Raw genomic sequence first — 23,312 nt, 5'->3', positions numbered from 1 at the left:
ATCTAATGCCGAGGTCAAGAATGGTGGAGCTATACCTCTGCTCCCCATACGTCTTCATGGTCTGGTCCATAAATTAATTAAGCGCAGGGACAACATTACCTTACCTTAATAATAATAAATATTATAAAGTTGCCCCTGTACTTAACTAATTAAGGACTATGCCATGAAGGCGTATGGGGGAGTGGATGTATAGATCCACATTTTCTTGACATCGGCACTAGCTCGAGCTGAGTGATTAGCTTCACGCCACTGCCGCTTTACCCCCTGGGAAAGAGCCCCAGGTACCCATTGGATAGGAGACTGGGTGGACCCCAGTGCCGGTCTGGACTGACTGCGCTACCCCGGCTCATTGCACAGTATCTTACCTTGCCTACTTCAAAGAGCATAAGTTGAATGAGGTAAGAAATAATTACAATTGATTATGAGATAAGATTTTGTAAGGAAGCTGTCATAGCTTATTTCAAAGTACTATCAAGGCTTTCACATGAAGAGACTGAGAACAATCGTAAGGAAAATTCGGAAGATAAAAAGAACCTTCAGCGGGATAGCCGGTAACGCAGCAACGATACATACCGTGTAGCCCTCGAACACCAGTCACTCCCGTTACTTCTTCATCAACTTCTGGATGAGATGTGCAGAAGAATATGACGAGTTATCTCGAATGTATCTTACGTTCTATGGTTAATTTAACGAAGCAGCCCCAACTGCAGTGTCAAATTAGAACTGATATGCTCGTTACAGAGAGAAAGACTTAAGGCGTGAACATGAGCTGTTGCAAGACACTATTTCAGATTTCTGTATGTATTTTGTGACATGGAAATCTTGGTGTCTCACGCACTGAGGGCGTTTAAACAGGGTGACGAGGAGTATATTTGGACCTAAGAAGGACAAAATTATAACAAGTTGGGAAGAACTGCACAATGAATAGATACATAACTTGTACTCCTTCAAAACTATTATCTGAGTGATGAAGTCAAGAAGGATTAGATGAGCAGGGCATATAGCACGCAGAGAAGTGAAGAGGATTGCATACAGGGTTTTGGTGGGAAAATATGAAAGAAAGAGACCGCTAAGAAACCACAGACGTAGATGGAAATATAGTATCAAAATCGATCTTAGAGAAATAGGATGGGGAGCTATGGACTGGATTCATCTGGCTCAGGATAGAGACCAGTGGCGGGCTCTTGTGAACACTGTAGTGAACTTTAGGGTTCCTAAAACTCTAGAAATTTCTTGAGCAGGTTAGCAGCTATTGTCCTCTGAAAGACTTAGCTCTATTCAATTAGCTAGGCAGTTAAAGTGAAAATCCTAACTGGTCAAAAGATTAATGATTACGTTTGTAACAAATTAAGGCCTATCCATTTTACACTTTATCTGGTACAGATTTTTCTATAGGCTTGAACAAAGCTGCGCGCATCCGTACACGCCCACTTTTCGCCACCGAGTGTTTATGAGTTGTCTTACGATTTGAGTGCTGAAACTGGAAGTTAATACACTGGATGTGACTTTCAAGTGTTCTGTGTTATTCAGAGTATTTTCTGAAAGTATTTATTTTGTATTAATCTATATGCTGCAATATTAAAATATATTTATCATACATCAAGTTATTTGCTTTAGTTTATTATAAATATTTACAATTTTCAAGAATTCTGCTTGAAAAACCTAAAATTTAAATTGTTCCATAAAAGAATCCCTACATATAAGTGCAAAACCCTTTAACTTACTGGAAGCCAAGATAATGAGGTTCATGTTGTTCATCACTTACTACGAGTTCCTATCTTCTTCAGGGTCGAAAAATGAGGTCACATATCCTCCGTTAACATTAGAACGGTTTAATCCTTGCGACGTTCGATAAACGACATTCTCAGACAACATTTCATACTTCTTTCATCAAGATAATTCTGATAAAATGGGTTCAGATTCGGTTTCAGAAATGAAAGAAAAAACGCTATTAAATAACCCTGTGTTTATAATTTTATACATCCAACCTACAGCCATAGCTCGAACTACTGATTTTCCATCACTATATTCAGGCCTTCGATGTAAGTGATATGCTAACGTATATTCACTTCCATAAAAATTACGGTTCTGTTATTAATTTTGTGTCATGTGAACTAGAAACTGGTATAATGCCCTCTCTCTGATGTTCTAACAGTTCAGATGTACGAACTCCATGTTGTTTTTCTAGAGGGGAATGGTCGATGTGAGGCAGAAAGAAAACATATACACTCCATTAGTTCCCACTGAGGAAAGAAACATTTCATGAAGTAAAACTTTCGCTCTTCTAGGACTATGAACCCAGAATCGTCATATATCCTAGATATTTACATTAACTCTTTAAGCATTTGAACGTGTTTCTTGCAAACATTATGTCCCCGCTGATTTTTCCCATATTCAAAATCAGATAATTTATGGAGAGAGTAGAGTAGCATATGTACACTGTAATTATTTAAATAAGAATTATAAGTAATAAATTCTGTAAGTACATCCATGAACATAGTTATCTTTCACAAACATTATGTACTTGGTGTTATAAATAACTATTTTACTTAAAAAAATTAAATCTCTTGTAGTTAACTGCATGCGATTTAATGTCTTTAATACTAGCGCGTGATCCAATAACGATATTTTTGGCATATTACAGTTCTTCAAAGCAAATTTCGATACAGTTTCACTAAACTCAGTATTAATCAATTGAAATTAATATCTGGCTGATTAAAAACTATGATAGAAACAACAGCAACATTATTTTTACTTTCAAGGAAATAAGCCTGCTTCATATGGAGACGCCTCTTTTACTTTCAACAGTATGCATAATTTCAGACCTGTCTTCAACTCTAACGCTTCGATGCTGGATATAGCATTGTTCTTCCTAACGCTGTCTGAGTCACAGATCGCACATGTACGCCATGTCTTCTTGAAAATAAAAAAATCTATTATCATGAACTGAATTCAAATTTATTACCTAAACAAAACAATTTCTGTGGCTTTTAGTCAGCAAGCGAACTATACTGACCGAGCGACCGCCGCTTGTCGGCGAAGTTAATACCAACTTTAGCGGATAGAGGGTGTCGCGTGGTCAGCGCAACGAATCCCCACAGCCGTTAATTTCAGTTTTCTAGACCGAAGCCACTATTTCCTTGAAATAGCTCCTCAGTTATCCTCACTAGGCTGAGTGCACCCCGTTCCAGACTCACTACTTCTCAGAAAATCTGGTAGCGCCGGGAATCGAACCCGGGAATTCTGGATCTGTATGCAGGAACTCTGACCACTGGACCACAGAGGCAATCTGCTCTAGAACCCGAAGTTTAATTACTGCGCCGCATCAAGCATCAGTTGATCTCAGTCTGTACTTTCAATTCCAGTTCTAAAGTCTGTTTTAACACGATCATTTCAAAGAAGTTCAGTATTCAGAGGGTTCAATTTTCGAATCGGAATACTGCCACTTAAAATCAGGAATAAAATATCTCATCCCTTAAAGGCCGCAATAGAACCAACATCGGAACGTGGGGGTAGGAGTGCGTGTGCGATTGGGTAACTGGTTCTTTTCCCAGTGTCATGTTTGGTACGAGCGTGTACGAGTAAACACAACCTTCACAAAGAAGTGGCCTTGTTTGGAAGGGCGGTAAATGATGCGGGTTCGTATCACCTGTAACCTACAGATATTATTCATGGCGACAGTTCACGAGGTCATTCAATACGTTTCATTGAAAAATGTTGAAACTTCAGACAACATTACATTACAGACGAGGGCACACCAAGGAAACTGGCAACTGCAACGCAACCGCAATTTCCTAGAATTTTTATCAGCCTGAGTTGAACACATGTTACTGAATGGAGCACCGCAAATTGAGGAAACTGCGTTCCGCCCTAAAACTGGATTAAGCCTGCATTTTGTACAAACTGAAGTTGAACGAGAGGTACCAGTCGTAATAACATTTGAGTCATTTCTTTTCTGCAGTTTCAGCTGTTAACTTTTACAGTCTGTTGTTATGAGCCGTTACAACACGTGACCGCCTTCCAGTGTCGTTAATGCCCGTCTGACTGTAAGCAATAAGTATGTGTTTGAGCGACATTTTAGTATTCAGAGACCATAACAAGATAAGTTAAAAGTTTCAGTTTTTTTCAGTATTGCACAGCATAAGTCAGTACTTTGTACAAACGCCCTAATGCATCTTAAACATATTTACTTACCAAAAATTCGATACAGGTTTAGGAATTACAGCCCCAGCGTGGATTTTGGATTTGTGAACCTCACGTCGGGCAGTTTCTGTGGAAACGGGTTCCTCAAAATGAATATTCAGCTCTGCTGCAGTTAACCTGTGCTGCAGTGTTTCTGTAATTTTTCGAAACAATGCTTCTCAATTTAGGACCATCCTTCTCGGTCATTGTTGATTTTCGGCCACTGTTCCTCTTCACTGAATGTACTTCCTATGCTTCGTGTATGCCGACATAACATTCGAAACTGTCGCTCTCAGTACATCTAATAATGATGTATTTTTGTCACAGATGCTCCAACTAAACGCGCACCAACGATCTGTCCTCTTTCAAAATCGGACAAGCCACCCATTTTCCGATTTTTTTACAAGGGCTTTCACTCAACATAATAACTAATGCACTTACACGAGCACTACGGAGTGTAAACAGACGGAAAAAACATTCAGTGTTGCCAACTAAATGTCTTTCAACGTAACCAAAACAAATCCTATCCTTCAGTTTCTTATTATTTCCATTATTTTGTTAATCCTGTGTAGTTAGGCTAGTTGAAATGTCATTAAATTACCGATATTCGTACCTTTGTAAATATTGCGCTTTTAAATATAAGGTCAATAGATAATATAGACGTTTTGATAAAATTTTCCAATTTGTAGCATATTCTCAATTATTCGGTGAAACCACTCTTATTATTTCAATAATGTCAACCAATCGATAAATGATACAAACTCCGTCCCAAGTGCAAACAATATATATTATATGTCTTTGGTCTTGTTCTCTTCCACACTACATGTTTCGGCCTCTATCGGCCATCATCAGGTGTATTCTTTTAACGTTGCTGCTACACTGAACCCAGTCTAAAATTTAACATTTAAAAACACATTGTTATTTTCTTCGTATTATCAACATCTATCTCGGAGTTTGTATCATTTATCGTGTAGAGTGCAACAGGATGCTTAAGTATAATATTGTCAACCAATCACTGCATAAATATTAAAAAATTGCAATTAAAAACTGAAATAATGACGTGCAATATGACGAGGTGATATAAGGGGGGAAAAATGTGCATTACGAAGTGTTGTTTTCCTGGCATTTGTAAGTTAAGGGCGCTGGAATCAGATAGTCTGATAAAACATAACCTAAAGCACCAAATGTTTTATGTGTATACAGAATGATGTAATTTTATAAGTATTTTTAATATTGGTACGATTCCGAAATGTGTTTAAGGTGAACACTCACCCTTCATGTATTTAGCATAAAACTGCGCTGCGTGCCAACTTCTTACTTCTCCCACGACTTCAAGTCACAGAGACGCTGAATTATTGTTTGCCAAGACGTGGAATGAGAAAAGTGCTGGCCTGCCTTTTCGCGGATCAGAATGTTAGCAATAGGGAAACCCCATACCTTATGGAGATATCTGAATTTAGATTTTAAGCTGTTTAAAATTGATTAGTTCGTGAATTATGGGTTGAAAGAAAATTCAGTGAACCCTCGTCATAACGGAGCAGGATATAGCGGATTTCGGAAATAACGGACAAAACCTGGCTATGTAAAAACGTGAAGTTGTCCCTGTGCTTAACTAATTGAGCACTACGCCATGAAGTTGTATGGGGGGAGTGGATATATAGATCCACATTTTCTTGACCTCGGCACATGTTGGAGGTGAGTGGTCAGCTTCACGTACCGACCGCTTTACCCCCGGGGAAAACGTCCACTCTACTCTTTGGATATGAGACTGGGTGGACCCCAGAACCGGTGTGGACGACTTGGAGAAGAGAAAATTCTTGACCCTACTCCGACCCATTGGTCGTCCAGCCCGTAGCTGGTCGCTATACCGACTACGCTATCCCGGCTCCTACTTGGCTGTGTATAATTCTGAATTTTTGAAGATGTTGAGGCACTAAGAATCTTTCCTAACTAGAAAGCTATTTAAAATAATAAAGACCACTAATATAAAAACCCTTCTATGTTTAGCGTGTATTGTCTATGTTTCCTACGGTGTATTTCCAAGAAAACTCATTCATTATAGCAGACTCTGGCCATAACGGACACTGTCCTCTTATTGTTCCGTTATAGGGAGGGTTTACTCTATTCTGATGTGGGACTTGGACCTTGGCGGTTTAACCGCGTCGTATCGTGAAAGTGTTTCAGTACTTCGGTGTAAAATGTAGCCACAATCTTCAGTGTAAGACCAAAGTCTCAGGCTCGGAAATTCTAAGAACGAGAATCTACTGAGACATGGTGTTGACAGCTGCTAGGATAATGCAGTTCGGAAAGTTTACGCCTTAGGAAATACTGGCCATATGCAGCTTTACTCATGAGGTCCTCTGGTCATTTCCGTTTCAGAAATGATTCTGAAATAACGAATCATTCGACATTTGTCTACCTGCATGGGGCAAAGTAACAAAGAAAGATACGTCCATACCTCGAGCTGGACCCGTAGTCCCGAACAGAAGCGATCTAAGATCGAAGGCATTCTTTCCACGCGGTCATAGTCTTGCTGTCAGAGTTGCTTAACGATTATGTGTCAGGTTATACTGCATATTTGCTTTTTATTGCTCAAAGAATAATAAACTGCACGGACATTGCTAGACGTATCTGTTCAAATCTGTTTAGAACTCCATATGCGCAGAAGCACTCCATCGCACATTCAGTTTTTAAAAGCAGTTTTGATAAACATTAGTTTTCTTCGTATTGAAGGTACAGTCAGCACCATAACTCAAGCGGTTAGACCCTGGCTTCCCACCGCGGCGGCTCGGGTTCGACCCCGTGTCTGGTCAAGTGGGATATGTGGTGGACAGAGTGGCGCTGGGGCGGGTTTTCTCCGAGTACTTCGGTTTGCTCTGCCAATCTTCATTCCACCAAATTCTCCATCATCATAATCACCTGGGGCAGTCTACAATAGGCCAATCAGTGGCCGCCGTGCCGAGTGGACCCAGTTGGAATCTACCCCGCACTAGCAAATTTAAAAAAAAAAAAATTGAAGGTACAGGTTTTCTTCTGTCATGAAGTAATATGCCATATATCTGGGGAAATAACTGCAGCATTTCGCAATCCAAAATTAAGCTGCAAGTAGGTTTCAGTGTTATTGTAATTTCGTAATGTCATCACGTTTCGCAGTAAGATTATTTTGGAGGCTAAGCTAGAATTAATTGTATTATACGTTTAGAATTATGAAGTTCTTATTGTATTCCCTGTATAAAATTAATTATGACTTTCCAGTGTACCCACACTTACCTGCATGATAATATTTGTGAATACAATCAGTTTATTTGAACCTGAAAATCTACTCACATTTACCTGTATGATGAACTTACCGTATGCCCAGTCTACAATCAGTTATATTATAGTTGGGAGTTCACTCACATTTAGTTGTATGATGGACGTGCCATAGTTCAGGCGGTCAGTCGCCCAATTCCCACCGCGGCGGCGGCAAGTCAGATCATGTGGGATTAATGGCAGTCAATGTGGCACTGGGGCAGATTTTCTCTGAGTTCTTCAGTTTCCTCGCCAGTTCTCATTCCACCAAATATTCCACATTCATCTACCATCCGGGGCTGGTACAATAAGCCAATTAGTGGCCGACGTACCAAGTGGACTCAGTCTCATCCAACCCCACGGAATAAAAAAATAATTAACTAAGTGATGATTTGCTATATGTCCAGTCTAAAATCAGTTTTATTATAACTTGACAGTCTACTCACATTTAGCTGCATGATGATTTTGTTGTACGCCCAGTGCCAACGCTCTCTGACGGTCATCTTCCGCCTCTCTGGTTTCACTTCCTCCTCATCCTCGAAAGAAACGCTTTTCGATTTCTCGGCTTGTCCCTGGGAAGACTGTCTGTCCACACTAGCTGTTGGACTCTCAATCACAGAGGTGTGAGACTGTTCGTCCAGACTTTGCTGTTTCTGCATCATTGACGGTGGAGACGGGGACGCGTGTACCGAAGGCGCTTTATTGGGCTGAGGCTGGTACGGTTCAATTAGACTGTTCAGTCCTCTCAGTGGAGGGGTGTCCGTCCCGTAACGGTCCAGCAACACTGACGGAGGAGAATCCCTGAAATTCATGCTCTTGGTGTAATAGTCTATACCCGCATTATGAAGAGTCATTTCCTCGGCACGACTGTCTAGGGAGTCCTGAGCCCGCAAGCATCCCCTGCTGTGAACTGAGGTTTGCGAATGGTACCCACTGTGGGGAGGTAGGACGGTATTGTTGACAGTACTGGTGATGGCGGACGCTGTAGTGTTCAGTGTCGTAGTAGCCACGATCGCCGAAGTAGGACTGCTCACTGGGGGCACTACCGATGATGCTGTATTTGCCGCCGTTTTAGAAGATGGTTCTTGGTCCCGATTGTCCAACCCTACCGAACTGCGGTGTTGGACAGTTTGTGGCGGCACATGGTTACCAATTAACGCTGGTACTGGCGTAGTCGTCGTGGCTGGTATTGAAACCGCAGTTGGTATCATGTCAACTGGCGTCATCATCGTCTCAGTTGCTGTGGAATAGTCGTTCACGCCACGACGGTGCTGAGCTGACGACGTCACGGAGGAGACGGCGGTTTCGAAAGAATCTCTGAGTTCGTCGTCCCTTGACTCCAGCGAGTCGGTGTTCTGCTGTAGCAGAGGGCTATTGTCTCCCCTTCCAGCCAGGAACTTCTTCCTGCTGTCGTTCCTTGTGATAGGAGTGTCATTATAATAGCCCATATCCTCCTCGTTCACGAAATCATTTACATCCTGGGCATTATAGTAGTACTCTTCAGAATTCTGACGTTGTTGCATGGCGCTGTTCCTCCGTTGTGCGGTCGGAGTAGTCTGCTGATAGCCTCTCGTGCCTCCAGCACTTAACCTCCCATCATTAGTTCTCTTATCATGCACTGTCACTTCATTACTTTCGTCTACACTGTCCTGCTGTGACGTAGCGAGGTTATCAATGCTCCGGTAAGCGTAATTGTAATCTTCATTGTAGCCACTGTTCTTACCGACACCTCTGGAAGAATTGTAGTACGTTGAGTACGAGTCAGAATAATTGTCCTGGTCCGCGTACTCCGCAGAAGACGTCCGTGATAACAGGGCATTACTGCGTCTTGCCGTCGCAGTTGTCGTGGTCGCCGTGTCAGTGGCACTGTGGTGTGGGAGTTGTCTCATTGGGGTGGGTGGCAGCTGATGTTTATGTCCGCTGGAGGGAGGTTTCGGCAACTGATTCGTCCTCCCCAAAGAAGTAGGTGACGAGTAGGCAGCTGTGGTGGTTGTCGTGGCGGTCGAATTGATGGATGCGGTAACCGTGCCACCGGGGTGGTGCCTGTAATCATCGTAATAGCCTCCACCTCCTGTAGGAATGTAGTCATACCCTTCGGTGGAACTCTGGCGACTACTAGGGCGTCTGTGCGGGACCCGGCGCCTTGTTGTGGCTGGGGTGCTGTTAATGGCATTGGCTGTTGGCGGGGGGTACTCGTTCCCAGTGTAGTCCTCCTCGTAGCTCAGGCCTCCTTGAGGAGAGTAATATTCGTCCTCACCTTCCTCTTGAGAGCCCACTTTGCCAGTTGTTGCGTAGTCATCAACCTTACGGTTGGCTGTCCGGCGAATGTTTACCCGGTTCTCGTAATGGTCCCTGGCGCCATACTGACTTTTGTAGTAGTACCCTCCTGAGTCCCACTGACGGTCTTCGTCTTCCTGGCCGTACCTACAGACAGGAAAGAGATGCTTATAGGCTTCATCTGTACATAGGATGTAAAGGGTAGTGGCAGAATATCACAAACTTCCAAGTTCATGGTAATGCCAAAGAAACCCTAACACACTAACACTTTTCTAGTTGTTTATTAATCATCCGTGAAATAAAGAAAATTTAATTAAACATTATCTCTCGCTTTTACTTACATCTCAAGAAGCCATATGAAATATATAACATCAAATAATATAGGTCTATACTTAAAAATAAATACTAATAGGTGACAGAAGAGCCTACCTAACTCACGTACTACCATAACGTATATGGGATTTTTATTTGTTTATTACATTGGGCTTTTCTTCTGTTCCTTAGACAACAGGACTGAGAATGAAAGTATCTTTTGGCCTAACTGTTTAGACAATCGACGGTGTTCTCTATTCTGAACGATTTCTTTTGAATTAACTTCAATACTTTATCCTAGACAGGCAAGTTCAGTAACTGGTTATGATCCATTCGAATGAGTTCTATTATTTTTACTGACAGACTATGTGACAAGAATTTCTTAAACCTTGAAGGTTGAAACAGTTCACAGCTCCTTTACAAATTAAATTTTTAGCAGCTGGATAATTATGACCGGTCTCTAAGTTACAAAAGGTTCTCTCCAGCGTTTTTGGACAGATTTTTCTTTTATTAGAGCATAGGACTCTTTGTAAAAGTAAAAAGAGCATCTGGCTGGTTTTGTTTAAGTCCGGGGATTGTGGCCCGTCATAAACGTTATATTCTCGGAATCTCGGAAGCAAACTTTCAAGCCTTTGCCTCTTTAGAAATTTCTAGTTCATCCCAAAAGGTCTTCCTGTTTCTATGTCTACTAGGCTTCTCTTTTTTAAAATTACATAGCATGCTCAGGTAGGAGGGAAGTCTGACGTCCCTTCATGCAAATCGGGTTCAGGTCCCTCCCGTTTGGGTTCGTTGTGGAGCATTACATCTGCATGCATGTAGTTACAAGTATTGATATCAGTAAATAATAACAGTGCTGTCCTTTGCATTGTACGGTTACAAAGTCGGTTTATAATTATTTCAAATTGTTGAAAAGTGGATGAAATAACTATTCTGTAAGGAAGCCGCTCATTACACTATGTATCACAATCAACCGCAGTGCCCAAACAAATGTTTAAGAACAACTCATATCAGTTTTAGCAAATTTGAAATACTTAAACTGCAATGTGAGCATTATCTCAGCTTACATTCTTCGTAAGATAGTAAGAGAGGTCACAAATTTTGAATTATAATATTTTGATGTTTTTTAATATGCAGATTTTTAAAAACGGTGTTAGAACAATCTTCTAAATACATACAAAATTAAACAAACTGGAACTGTTTCATACATGTGCTTTTAACGTATCTCTATAGAATAATAAGAAATAATAAGACCACTATCAAATTGAATCATGTTCTTTTGAAATTATGTACACATCTTAGATCTCGTACAAAAATAAGATTTTCTCACTATACCATTCGCTTATTTATAGGTGCCTCTTAGTTTATACTACTGCACAATTCTACTATCTCGAGTTTTAATATTTCAGTACACCCATTTAGAAGGTCTGTCATCAAATTCTGATGAGCAAAATAAGGTTACAATAATTTAGTCTGTTTTAATCTGAAATGATTCTGAAGTGGAAACTTTTAAATAAAAATTGAAGGTTAGATTTATGCCTATATTTCATGTAGTTTATTTATGTCCAAGATATATCATTGACATTTTTTATAAATGACAGTCATTTGCCATAGTAATATTTAAAACTATTTACCATAATTTTTCAGAATTATGACCTTTTAGATATGTCTTTACTTATATAGAAATTTGAGACAAATGAAACAATATATGAATTCCATTTTGGAATTGAAATATGTATAACAAAGACCAGTTCTATTAGAGATATATTATTTGCAAAGAAAAATTAATGAACTACTTTAATACAACAAGTGAAATTTTCATATTCACTTTCATAAATTCACCGTGGGCCACCAAGAGGCTTGAAACAATTTTTAAATTCTGTAGTGTTTTATATTATGATTTTCAAAATACTCCAAGACACTGCTGATAAAATTAATTTGAAAACCTCCAAAAATTTTCAGTTGATTTTGAAGATTACAGTGACATAGATTTATGGAAATCCATCCTTTAAAAATAAAGATATCACCGGCCTTCAGTCTTCAACATGTTCACAGTATTGTTCAGCATTTTCATATGTAATTGCTTTGACATCCTTATAAGAAGAATGTGGGGATTATGACATGATTCTTGCACCATAATTGTAATAAACTGATTTATGGAAATGAATAATTTTTAAACAGATTTATAGATCATTAATTAATTTACCAGCTTCAACTAACTTGTTTTGTGGTATATAATTTGTTGCTGCCAGTATATACAAGTATATATATGAATATAGACACCATATTTACTCCAAAATATGCAATTTTCTCATTAGCAGACTATATTATTACCAATCATGTTTCAGGACCTCTTTCTGATCCAAGGTAAATATTGAAACTGCAATTTTAAGAATTGTTGAATTAAAAAGATTAAATTTCCTTTCACATGATGTATCTGTCACAGAACTGACTTTTATTACATATAATTCTATTCTGAAATTAAGTTCATATTTTGTTTTCCTTATCAGAAGAATTCCCCTGCAAGTAACTATACCAAATATTCAAGGACACAATTCTGAAAAGTTTGACCATATTTCATGAGAATTCTTAGATAAAGGGACCAACTGTTCATCAGATATTTGTATTTGTACACCTTGTTAAGGCACTGTAAAGTAAAATACAGATACTACTTTGTGGGATGCAGCACAAAAGTTATTTTAACATGCAGCCATATGATGTAAGTGTCTGTAAAAATACTGACTTGTCATCCTGGTAGGGATAGTCTGCACTGGTGCTGTAGTAATCTGTAGAGCTGTAACTCCGTGAATGATCGTACCCCCTGCATTAAATTAAGAACAATATAAAGTAGTGAAAATATGGAGCAAATGTGGCAAGCAAGTCACTGATAAACAAACCTGCTACTTTAGTTTCCTTAAACAAAATAATATACCATATCATATCACAAATAGACTTATTTAGTTTGTCTTCAACATACTGTTCATTAAGAAAACATGAAATATGTTTTTCCAACCTTGGCAGGGTGGAATATGTAACTGAAGAACTTTTCACCATCTAGAATCATGTCCAGCAGGTACAGCAATGGTTCTTTATAAAGATCTATTAGTTGTAATGATGGCATCTGTCTATGTACTATCACAACATTTGTCTATTACTCTTCAGACTTCAAAGAAGCCAATATTTCTGTTTTGCAAGTGTGATAGTTGATAAATGTGAACTGAAATTCAAACTTTATATTTCTCATATCAATCAGCTGCTTGCCTCTGAGGTAAGCTGTTATGTTATAGACTTTTCAAACAACATTCTAACTGAACCTAGAGCTGAGAAGCTTGGGAGGAGAGAGGCATTACATGGAGAAGATTTTTCTCAAACAGAAAGTACATTGCAACAATAGGAAGATTAGAGAATGAGTAAAAAAAATCATCAAAGATTTCTGAACATTCACACCCAGAAATGTCATGGGTGGTCCACTAAGAATATCAATGTAATAAATGGGTACTTCTGAATGATTAATGGCTGCCAACATAGAAGCCTTTCATTAATGTAAGAGGAACATATTGCAATATTTCATTTATTTTGAGAGAGAAGGATATTAAACAGATATCTGAATAAGATGAAAGGACCATGGCATTTAGTATTCCCTGCATTATTGATCAGATAAATTTTCTATGCCCTTTTATCATTTACAAGCACATCATGAATTCAAGGAAGATAAAAATTTAGGATTTCACATTCTCAAAAACTTTGACTATGATATTACATTTTGTAAAGTAAGTTAAAACAAAATAGTATATTTCTATTTGGAATACTAATATATTACAAAATATATTAAAATATTCCAATCCAAATTTGAATTGTAAAGTATAGTAATAATATTCTCATGCTGCTAGACTCATACACTGTATATATTCCTGCATGTTTTGTGTTAATAACAATTTAGTTCCATGAAGCGCTAGTATTTTACTGTAAGTGGATTTTCTGTTAGATGTAATTTAGATGTCACATATATTCAATGCTAGGAAAATGTATGAACTTAAGTATGGTAATGTTCAGTTTACTTGATAAGAAACCCTATATTCTCGCCTAAAATCTCAGTAAAATATAAATATGTTTAGCAAAAGTAACAATTAATATTTTAACAACCAATAACTGAATAGAAGTCCTAACTAAGAAAGTATATAAATAAATAGCTAACAACACAGGTGATCAGCTCTGTAGAGCAGAGTCCTTTATTAGTTATTAACAGTTGCTTGGAACAAATTCAATATCTTTATTAAATCAGAATATTTATTAATGTGTGTACAATAGCCTGACACTGATTCATATCATGAGCTACATGATTCCAGTCCGGATTCTTCTACCACATTCTTCAAAATAAGTTCTAATATTCTGCTCACATCTTTTCCTAGGTTTCTAAGTGGTCAATTCCCCATATATTATCTGACAAAAATTTTGTTAAAAGCAATTTAGCATTTCCCAGTCTCTTATTTGAGATTATATGAGTTATTTGAAGCATAATTACAACTAAAGGATCAGGTGTGGTGTGTATTCATGGCAAATTTCAGGTGCTAATCTGCCATCCACACAGGTGAGTGGTGCGGGGATGGGTGCCATGTAGAACCCTTGTCAGAATTCTGGTGACTACTGCATTTCAACCACACACTTCTTTATTGCAAGTGAAATGTGTTATATTAGCCCAACTCATTCAAGAAAATATGACTGCATAATCAAATTAAAGAGTATGTGATTGATTGTGTGGAGCATGCACAATGTATATATGATCACAGTAGTAAGTGCCACAAGAAATTGCTTCTGTTTCATTGTGGTTTAAGAGCTGTCTGTGTCAGAATGGCTTATATCCAGAAGATCCTTCTTCACAATTGTCTTCTAGTCCTTCTACAGAATATGTGATATTCAATTACTGGAGTCAGGAAGAATTGTAGCTGGAAGTAATAAGCATATTATAGCATATGATGACAATTTTAATTCCTTGACCACAAATGAAAATCTCATGCATAATGATATGAGATTTTTGTATAAGCCATAAAAGTTGCATGAACATATTCATGCAGATAGTAATAATCATATGTTCATGTCTCATAATATTAAAGTAGAAAATAATGATATAATAGCGTAAAAGATCATAAATCTGTGGTAAAGTTCAGGCAGTTAGAATATGATTAACAAAAAATGATAGACCCCAGGCAACATTTAGGGTAGAGAAATTGAGGAACTCTACAAGCCTGTTATTACTAATATCTCATACCATCAAGAACTTTTAGCCTAAGTGCACATTCTGCTGCAAGAAATGTCTCAGATACAATCTCAAAAAATGTCACACCATTGTCTTGTTTGTAATTGTAAACTTGCAAATAATATTTTATAAATAAATTTTTCTGTACGTCTACAATCTCACTTCATACATAAACAGTTTCAATGATTATTTAGCTACTGGCATAAAATTTACACTAATAAAATACTTTTCGTGATAGCCATTGTGCTTTCCTTCATTCTTCAAAAAAGTATCTCAACTAAAATTAAATATTTTGGAAGATCTATTACTATGCAACATTTCAGGACCCTGAATTATGTGTGCATCTCACTTTACAAATTCTTGTATCTGTCTAGTTTTATTACTGATTTCAGTAAATTAAAACTTGCAATTTTAAGTGGCTTATAGTGGCATGACAAGTTCACGAAGTGCAGTGAAAATAGGTCAGCTTCTTTCAAAGCTCATAGGAAGGACACATAGACAGAATGGTATGAACCCAAATGCCTTCCTTGTATTTATTTCAATTTCTCAAGAACGGAGAGTAGGCTGGCTAAAACAGGATTATAAAATTGGATCTGGTAATTATTGAGAAGTATCGCCTTTATTAATTACAAACAAAGTGTTATCCAAAATTCTTGCTCAAGGTTAACTTCATATATAGAAAACTTATCGTGAATCATCAAGATACGTATAGAATCAGATGTGACTGACCACCTACCAATCATATGCTCTTTATGTGTTATAGAGTGGAGAAAGAAGCAGGAGTACGAGCGGATTTCAGGAAGGCCTATGATTAGTTATGAGAGAAGTGGATGTATTGTACAACATTCACACTGAGTTTGATATAATTATGAAACTAGCTAGACTAGCTTAACATGAAATCCATATAGATAAATATTTGTCTATTGCATTTTATGTTCAAAGTTATTTAAGGCAAGGTGATCCCATACTACCATTGCATTTAAACTTGACATTTTCTAATCAGGAGAAACCGAAACTGAATGTGACACACTGGTTTTTGAATTGTGCTTATGATATCAACTTTTTTGCTGAAAATGTGAAGACCAAATAGAGACACCATATAAATTCTCTTACATGCAGCTAAGAACGTTGGTCTAGAAGGGAATGCATAGAGAAATATATATGTACATTGTCGTGTGTCTCATCAGAATTCATGACACAATTATAATATAAAATATCTAATAAATCCTTTGAAAATGTGGCCAAGTCCAAATATTTTCAAATGGCAGTATCAAATCAAAATTGCACTCATAAAGAAATTAAGACCAGATTCAATTTTGACAATACTTGCAACAATTATATTCATAATATATTATGTACTTGTTATATATGGGTGGGAAACTTGGTCTTTCACATCAAAGAAAAGAATATATACTGATGGTGTCTGAGAAGAAGATATTAAGGAGAACATTTGGACCTAAGAGTAAGGAAGTGCAGGAGGTTGGAAAAAATTGCTTAATTAGAGTTTCTTAATTTGTACTTTTTATCATATATTTTTGGGGTGATAAAATGTGGGAGGAACAGTTGGGTAGGACATGTAGCATTCATGGGACAGATAAGAAATGTATACAAAATTTTGATTGGAAATCCAGAATGGAATATTTAAATAAAAATGTGTAGATTGGATTCATTTGGCTCATGATAGGGCTGGCTGGCTCTTGCAAACATAGGCAATAAATCTTCTGGTTGTATAAAAGCTGATAATTTCTTGACTATCTGAGCAACTATTAGTTTCTTAAAGACTCTGCTCTGTGGAGTAAGTAATTTCTTCCAATATATTTGGGTGGGGCTCAATTCAAATCTCGATCACGGAATTGAAAATCCTGAGAACGGTGGTTTTTCTCAGTCCTTCCAGTCAAATCAGGTTATTGCTTAAAACTAGGACATGACCGCTTCCTTTCATATCCTTTTCAATTTATTATTCAATATCATATAATCTGAATTAATGACAACAATGCTAAATAGCCTTTAGCAGGAATATGTGACAGAGAAATGAAGGAATTTTATGTGATATAAAGTGTTCTTTCATCATCTGCTCTTGAGGGTAAAATCAGAACGAATTATTGTGGAATGGACCTTGGTAACATATTTTTAATATTGTTGATTAAGCAGATTGTTTAGACTATATTACATGAAGGGAATTCTCTTTTAACGATCATGAAGAACTGAGTTGAAGTTCTCGCAGAGGTGGTTGTGAAGAGTTCTGTCTTCTGGGATATAACTACCTGTAGTCCGTTGAAAGTTAATCGACTTTTCAGAGGGAAGTGTTTTCTCATGAATGAAATAATGAGCAAGCAGACTGATTGCTACATGCCTCATGCTGGTTTCCTCCTTGGCTTATTAATTGATCCTGAAGATGGAGACGACATATATCTCCGAAACGTCAGTTGAATTTCAGCTGATTACACGATGTTATATCCCAGAAGATATACCTCTTCATGAACTGAGTTCTGTGATGCAAGAAAATGAGGATTGTCAATAATAGACGTAGGCCTGTACTGATGGGCAAAGACTACAGAAACCCAAGGAATGTTACCCATGACGACGAGGCGTAGTGCAGTACCTGTAGGCACTCTGATGCTTCTGATCTGTGCCGTAATACCCGTCTGCGTAATACTGGTCGTCATACAACGTCGTTTGGCGCTCCAGACTGGGACGGCGGTTCGTTCCTGTCAAGGGAAATCATATATGAGAACATGTGGTTATTTACGTCTACTTGTAACACATTTGATTCTGGATAAATCCAGGCGTTTGCCGCCCTAGAAGAACTTATTAAACAAGTGATCGCTGATCTATCGTTTTACCTCAAGTAATCAGTGATTAATAAATATAATTTGTTATACTAGTAAAAAAAAGTAAAGTAAAGCTATCCCTGTACCAGGCCGTGGAGGCCCATAGAGTTGTGAGACGTTGAGGGTCCCACATTATCTAGACAATCGGCTGAAAGATGGCGGTAAGGTTTTCAGCCTTACGCGCCGGCCGCGCTTTACTTCCCAGGAAGATTATTTAAGGGGGTACGCGGTAGCGTAGTGGTTGAGGCACTATGCTACAAGCTGGAAGGTCGCGGGTTCAAGTCGCGATGATGTCATTGGATTTTCTTCAATTGACCTAATCCTTCCGGCCGCAATATGGGCCTGGGGTCGACCCAGCCTCTAACAGAAATGAGTACCAGGAATTTGTTATACTAGCCATAACAGTTATAAATATTTCAAACATAATAGAAAGTATGATTTTATGTTTTGAGAGAACTAATTAACGCAAATTTATTGAATGATTTCACATCAGTGGTGTGTCTTATAAAGATTATTTTTATCAGTGATCATATACACTCATACTATATTTCTTTTCATTAGCAGATGTCGTTTAGCTTATCATGTATCTTCAGTGTTCCTAGTTGTGTTTAGTTTTACGTTCTTCGCTTCAAGAAGATAATTATTTATTTCCGCAATAAATTCCTTAAAAGACTGTTCTGTGACTCGACATCAGAATATCACAAGTCGATAAGTTCTGTGAAAGTGCTAGAATTATTTGTAATGCAAGTTGAAGTACAGTTTAATTGGCTTCATGTGAAATATTCCGGGCAAGCTCCGGTAGGTGTGACGCAGTTATTAACGGTAAGGGAACTGAAATTACATTAACAAATTCACTGTTTTACTGTTTCATAACGTTACGCAGTCACTCTTTGCCTAAGTATTGATGGCGTCGTAAAAATATTCGCTAATCTAACTGGCTTTTATTGCTGCTTATGATCATTATATAATCTGTTTACCTAGCGAAACTATCGACTAAAAATAACACGTTTCTTTGATAATATGTCTTAACAATTGCGATGTATTTGAGCACGTGCAATCTACAGTGGCAATTTGAAATACAATCTGCACAGTGATGAAACTGACAGATATGTATTTAATTGTTAACTGGCTAATTTATTAATCGTCCACCTATACAATGCAGTTGACATGAAAAGATAAAGGTGGCATGCAAAGTAGGACCACCCTTTTTCTAGTTTGTGTCTGACTGAAAAGGATTATACGCTGTAGCCTGACAGTGGACCATGAACGCACACCAATGTACAAAAACGCGTTATAAAAGTTTGAAATGCTCGTATTTAGAAAGCAGACAAAGCAGGTTAATGCCCAAATTCATTTTACGCTATTTAGTTTTATTTGTGCGCAATTAAATGATAATTTTGAAAATAATTCGCGAAATGCTCCCAATGACCGTCAAGATTAAAAAAAATGTAATATATCATTGTGTGAGGCTGAATTCTTTTATATTAACTCTGTTTTAACTTAGAAAAATCGTATTATCCTTCTGAAGCATGAAATTCATCTAAGTAATCTTCAAAAATTAATTTTTACATCTCAGAAACACATGGCTTCTCTATTAAAGTGCTCGATGGTTAATGAGGTTTAGCAATATAATTATTATGTAGGGTTTGAGGTTCTCCCAGCGATGATTATGAAGAGTTCTATCTTCTGGGATATAACGCCTACAGTCCGTTGAAAGACAACCGACGTTTCGGAGAAAGAATAAGCCAAGCAGAATTTGTTTGCCACCTGCTTTCACGATTGTTTCTTGCTTAATTTATTCTTTGACCCTGAAGATGGAGGCGGCATGTTCTTCCGAAACATCGGTTGACTTTTAACGGAATACGTAACTATTTATCCTAGAAGACGAAACAAAAAACAAACTCCGTGGTTTTAGACAGCAAGCGAACTATACCAACCGATTATCCTAGACGACAAAAGTATTTTATATGATCTGTTAAATGTAAAAAAAATAATAATAATAAATGCATCCTGTGTGTCAAATCACAATTTTTAAAGCTAAATCAGGTGTACATATAGTTACACATATGCTTTAAAGGATTATACGTAATATGTACATAACCATATTTATATTTAAATTGATTAAAATTTCTCTCACTTAAAAATGTCTGTGTAGAAACGGAAAATAACATGGGTCAGTCACGGAAATGAAGTAAACTGCTCTACTACTTGTGTAACAGGGAAGATTTGCTTCACAGATAATTTCATAATTACGTTTCCAAACTCATGATGTGTATATACAGCATGGAAAGTAAAGGAGTACGCGTGAGTCCTTTCCAGACCCAATCCATCTCACAAGCCACAATCATAATCAGATTATACTGGGCGTTACGTGGCGTTTTTAATTAACATAGCATTAATAAGTAATGTATGATACACATTAAGATATTTACGTAAGAAAATAAATGTATACATCTTTTCGTTCACTTACTCTGTGAAGATTTTGCGTATTATATGGATTACTACAAGTTTCGATAAGAGGTTTCATGCCACAAAATTTCGTGGAAGGGGTGAAATACATTGAGCGTGGATTTGCGAGAGCATAAACTTCAACTTAATGTTTTAAAATGTTAATAACCTCTTCCTGCGTTAAAATAAATTCCACAGAGTCAGGAAGTGAGATATATTTTATCAGAAAGAATTTAAAGTTGCATAAAATAATTGCTGAATACATAATTAATATTATAACATGGTGCTACCTCACTTGTTGACTAATTTTATATTAAGGTTTTAAATGTTATATATAATCGTGTACAATAACCTTGAGCAAACATCACCGATGTATTTACTGAGCGGATATCCCTTAGGATGGCATCTGAATGTTGAAACATGTCAGAGAACTATTTACAATGAAGTAAGTAACAAATAATACTATGACATGTCGCCTAAAAGCCGGAATAGTTCATTACTAGGCAGTGACTTAGTAAACAGGCTCAAGCGGAAATGAACAAGTATTCAAAAAAGAATAGCTACCGTATCTATGCAACCGGCGAGGTAAACCTCGACTACACTCGGAGATATTTTGATGCATCTGAAACTCACCACTTCTTGTCTTCTTGGCGGGCACACTGGTGTTGTAGTAGCTGTCTCCATCCTGGTAGATCCTGCCATCCTGTTCGTGGGAGGGATATGGTCCATCATAGCTACCTCCTCCGTACCACGTATCCGGACTGTCAGCAACGAGAAAGAAATCCTTCAGTAGACAGTAAAAGCTATTCCTGTAACAGGCCTTGGAGCCTCATAGAGTTGTGAGGCATCGAGGTTCCCACAGGTTCTTGACAATAGGCTCATAGATGGAGGTGATGTTGCAGCATTGTAAATTATACAGTAGTTCCCAGTAATTTAGCTTGTGTTCTTATCTATGTTTGACCTCGTAATGATTTTAGAAAAGTTTCATAAACCTACAATTAACATAAAATTACCCATACTGTATTCGCATGGGTAAAATAAAAAAAAAAAGTTAATGTAAGAGAATAAATTTCAGTATCTGAACCACTAAAGGTAATTTCGTTAAAGATAATTTATATGAGACCATGTCACGTGTTCGCAATAATTCTGATTTTAAATCTTAAGAAAATAATATGATGTCTTTACATAAATGGCATTAACTGACCATCCGAAATAAACATAAGTCAAATTGACACCACAGAATTATTGCTGTGGTATTATTGGATTAATTATCCCATTATGGTTTGTTGTGTTTTTATATTTACGAAGTAAACGCATATATTCATTCTCCAGTAATGCGATATAAAATAATTCAACAAAGCTCAAAATAAAATCGCGCATTTTTTAAAACAACTTTTTGTATAGCGTAAACTTGCCCAATTTGTTGATATATCCCAATTTCTTCGTGAAATTCGGTGTAACTTCCGCACTTAAATCTAAGCATTCTCCATAGGCGATTCCAGCTTCATGTTAATTTACTGTTATATAAATATACTGACATTTCGCGATCTAGTTTGTAAGTTAAGTAGTTAAGTAATATATGTTAAATTTATGNTATACTTTTTCTTCTACCCTGAAGATGGGGGCGATACGTTCCTCCGAAACGTCGGTTAACACCACATATACACGGTACCAAATCCCAGAAGACTGCTTTCTTATGGTATATAGTCGACGATATTACATAAAAATAAAACAACATCTCTAAATTTGATTTGTTTCATTCTGGTCCGTCACACTAACAATATCATGAAAAGTTAAACAGTTCTCTCCAGTGTGACTTGTGTCACACTTGAAGGAACTGTTTAACTTTTCATAATATCTGTAACTTAAGCAACATAAATTCTTCGAAATTGGATATATAATTTGTGTATGCTTTATGATAAGCGAACATAAATGAACTTTTCATTGCAATCTCACATTGACTCTATTCTAACAGACAGGAAATGGCAGCAGGCTCTGACTTACCTTTCTTCTGCATCCCAAGTTTTTTTCTTACGCCTACACACAGGTTGCATGTAAGGAAGCATGGACAGCAAAACATTGGATCTTGTGTAAACCAAAGAATGCAACACGTAACACACACTACTAACCCTCATTATAAATTACATTAACATTCTTAAATCAAAGAGACAAATATACAAATAAAGAATATAATCATGACATTACAAAAGCATATCAATAATGTTCCATGAATTAAGGCGAAACGGATTTAAATACTAAATATATTTCATGCTTGAAGAAACGAAATTAGGCAGGCTTATTTGTTGAGATAATTTAATAAAATGAAAGTAAATTATTCATTACATGATAATTCAAAAGCTCGGCCTCTTCACGATATTCTGTTAGGTTTTCAAATTGGTGTAGAGGTTATTTCAACTATAATTTAATGTATAATGCATCTGCATTAGTGATATCATAATATGATATACGTTAATATAGTTTCAAAACATCATGGAACAGTAAGTCTTGAGGTTTTCACGGCGATGACAATGAAGAAAGTTGTCTTCTGGGTTTAGGCACCGTGTATTCTTCGTTTTGGCCGACGTTTCGGAGGAACGTAGCGCCTCCATCTTCAGAGCAGTAGCTGTGCTACTGCTCTCCGCAGCTATTCAACTGCTCTGAAGATGGAGGCGCTACGTTCCTCCGAAACGTCGGCCAAAACGAAGAATACACGGTGCCTA

The 23,312-nt window shown here is 37.3% G+C and overlaps 1 protein-coding gene across 1 annotated transcript in view; it reads right to left on the bottom strand.

Moving 5' to 3' along the window:
• LOC111863312 (protein unc-13 homolog B) overlaps positions 1-23,312 on the bottom strand; it is a 777,834-nt gene that overhangs the window by 484,157 nt on the left and 270,365 nt on the right. Inside the window, exons 9-13 of the mRNA XM_033751004.1 lie at positions 22,597-22,629; positions 21,226-21,353; positions 17,916-18,021; positions 12,803-12,880; positions 7,920-9,897 (exon numbers count right to left, since the gene is read on the bottom strand). Of these exons, the coding sequence (XP_033606895.1) occupies positions 7,920-9,897; positions 12,803-12,880; positions 17,916-18,021; positions 21,226-21,353; positions 22,597-22,629 (2,323 nt within the window). The remainder of the gene's footprint in view (positions 1-7,919; positions 9,898-12,802; positions 12,881-17,915; positions 18,022-21,225; positions 21,354-22,596; positions 22,630-23,312) is intronic.

Source organism: Cryptotermes secundus, unplaced genomic scaffold (assembly GCF_002891405.2).
Source record: "Cryptotermes secundus unplaced genomic scaffold, Csec_1.0 scaffold159, whole genome shotgun sequence".
Taxonomy (NCBI): domain Eukaryota; kingdom Metazoa; phylum Arthropoda; class Insecta; order Blattodea; family Kalotermitidae; genus Cryptotermes; species Cryptotermes secundus.
This window is presented reverse-complemented; position numbering and strand designations above follow the sequence as displayed.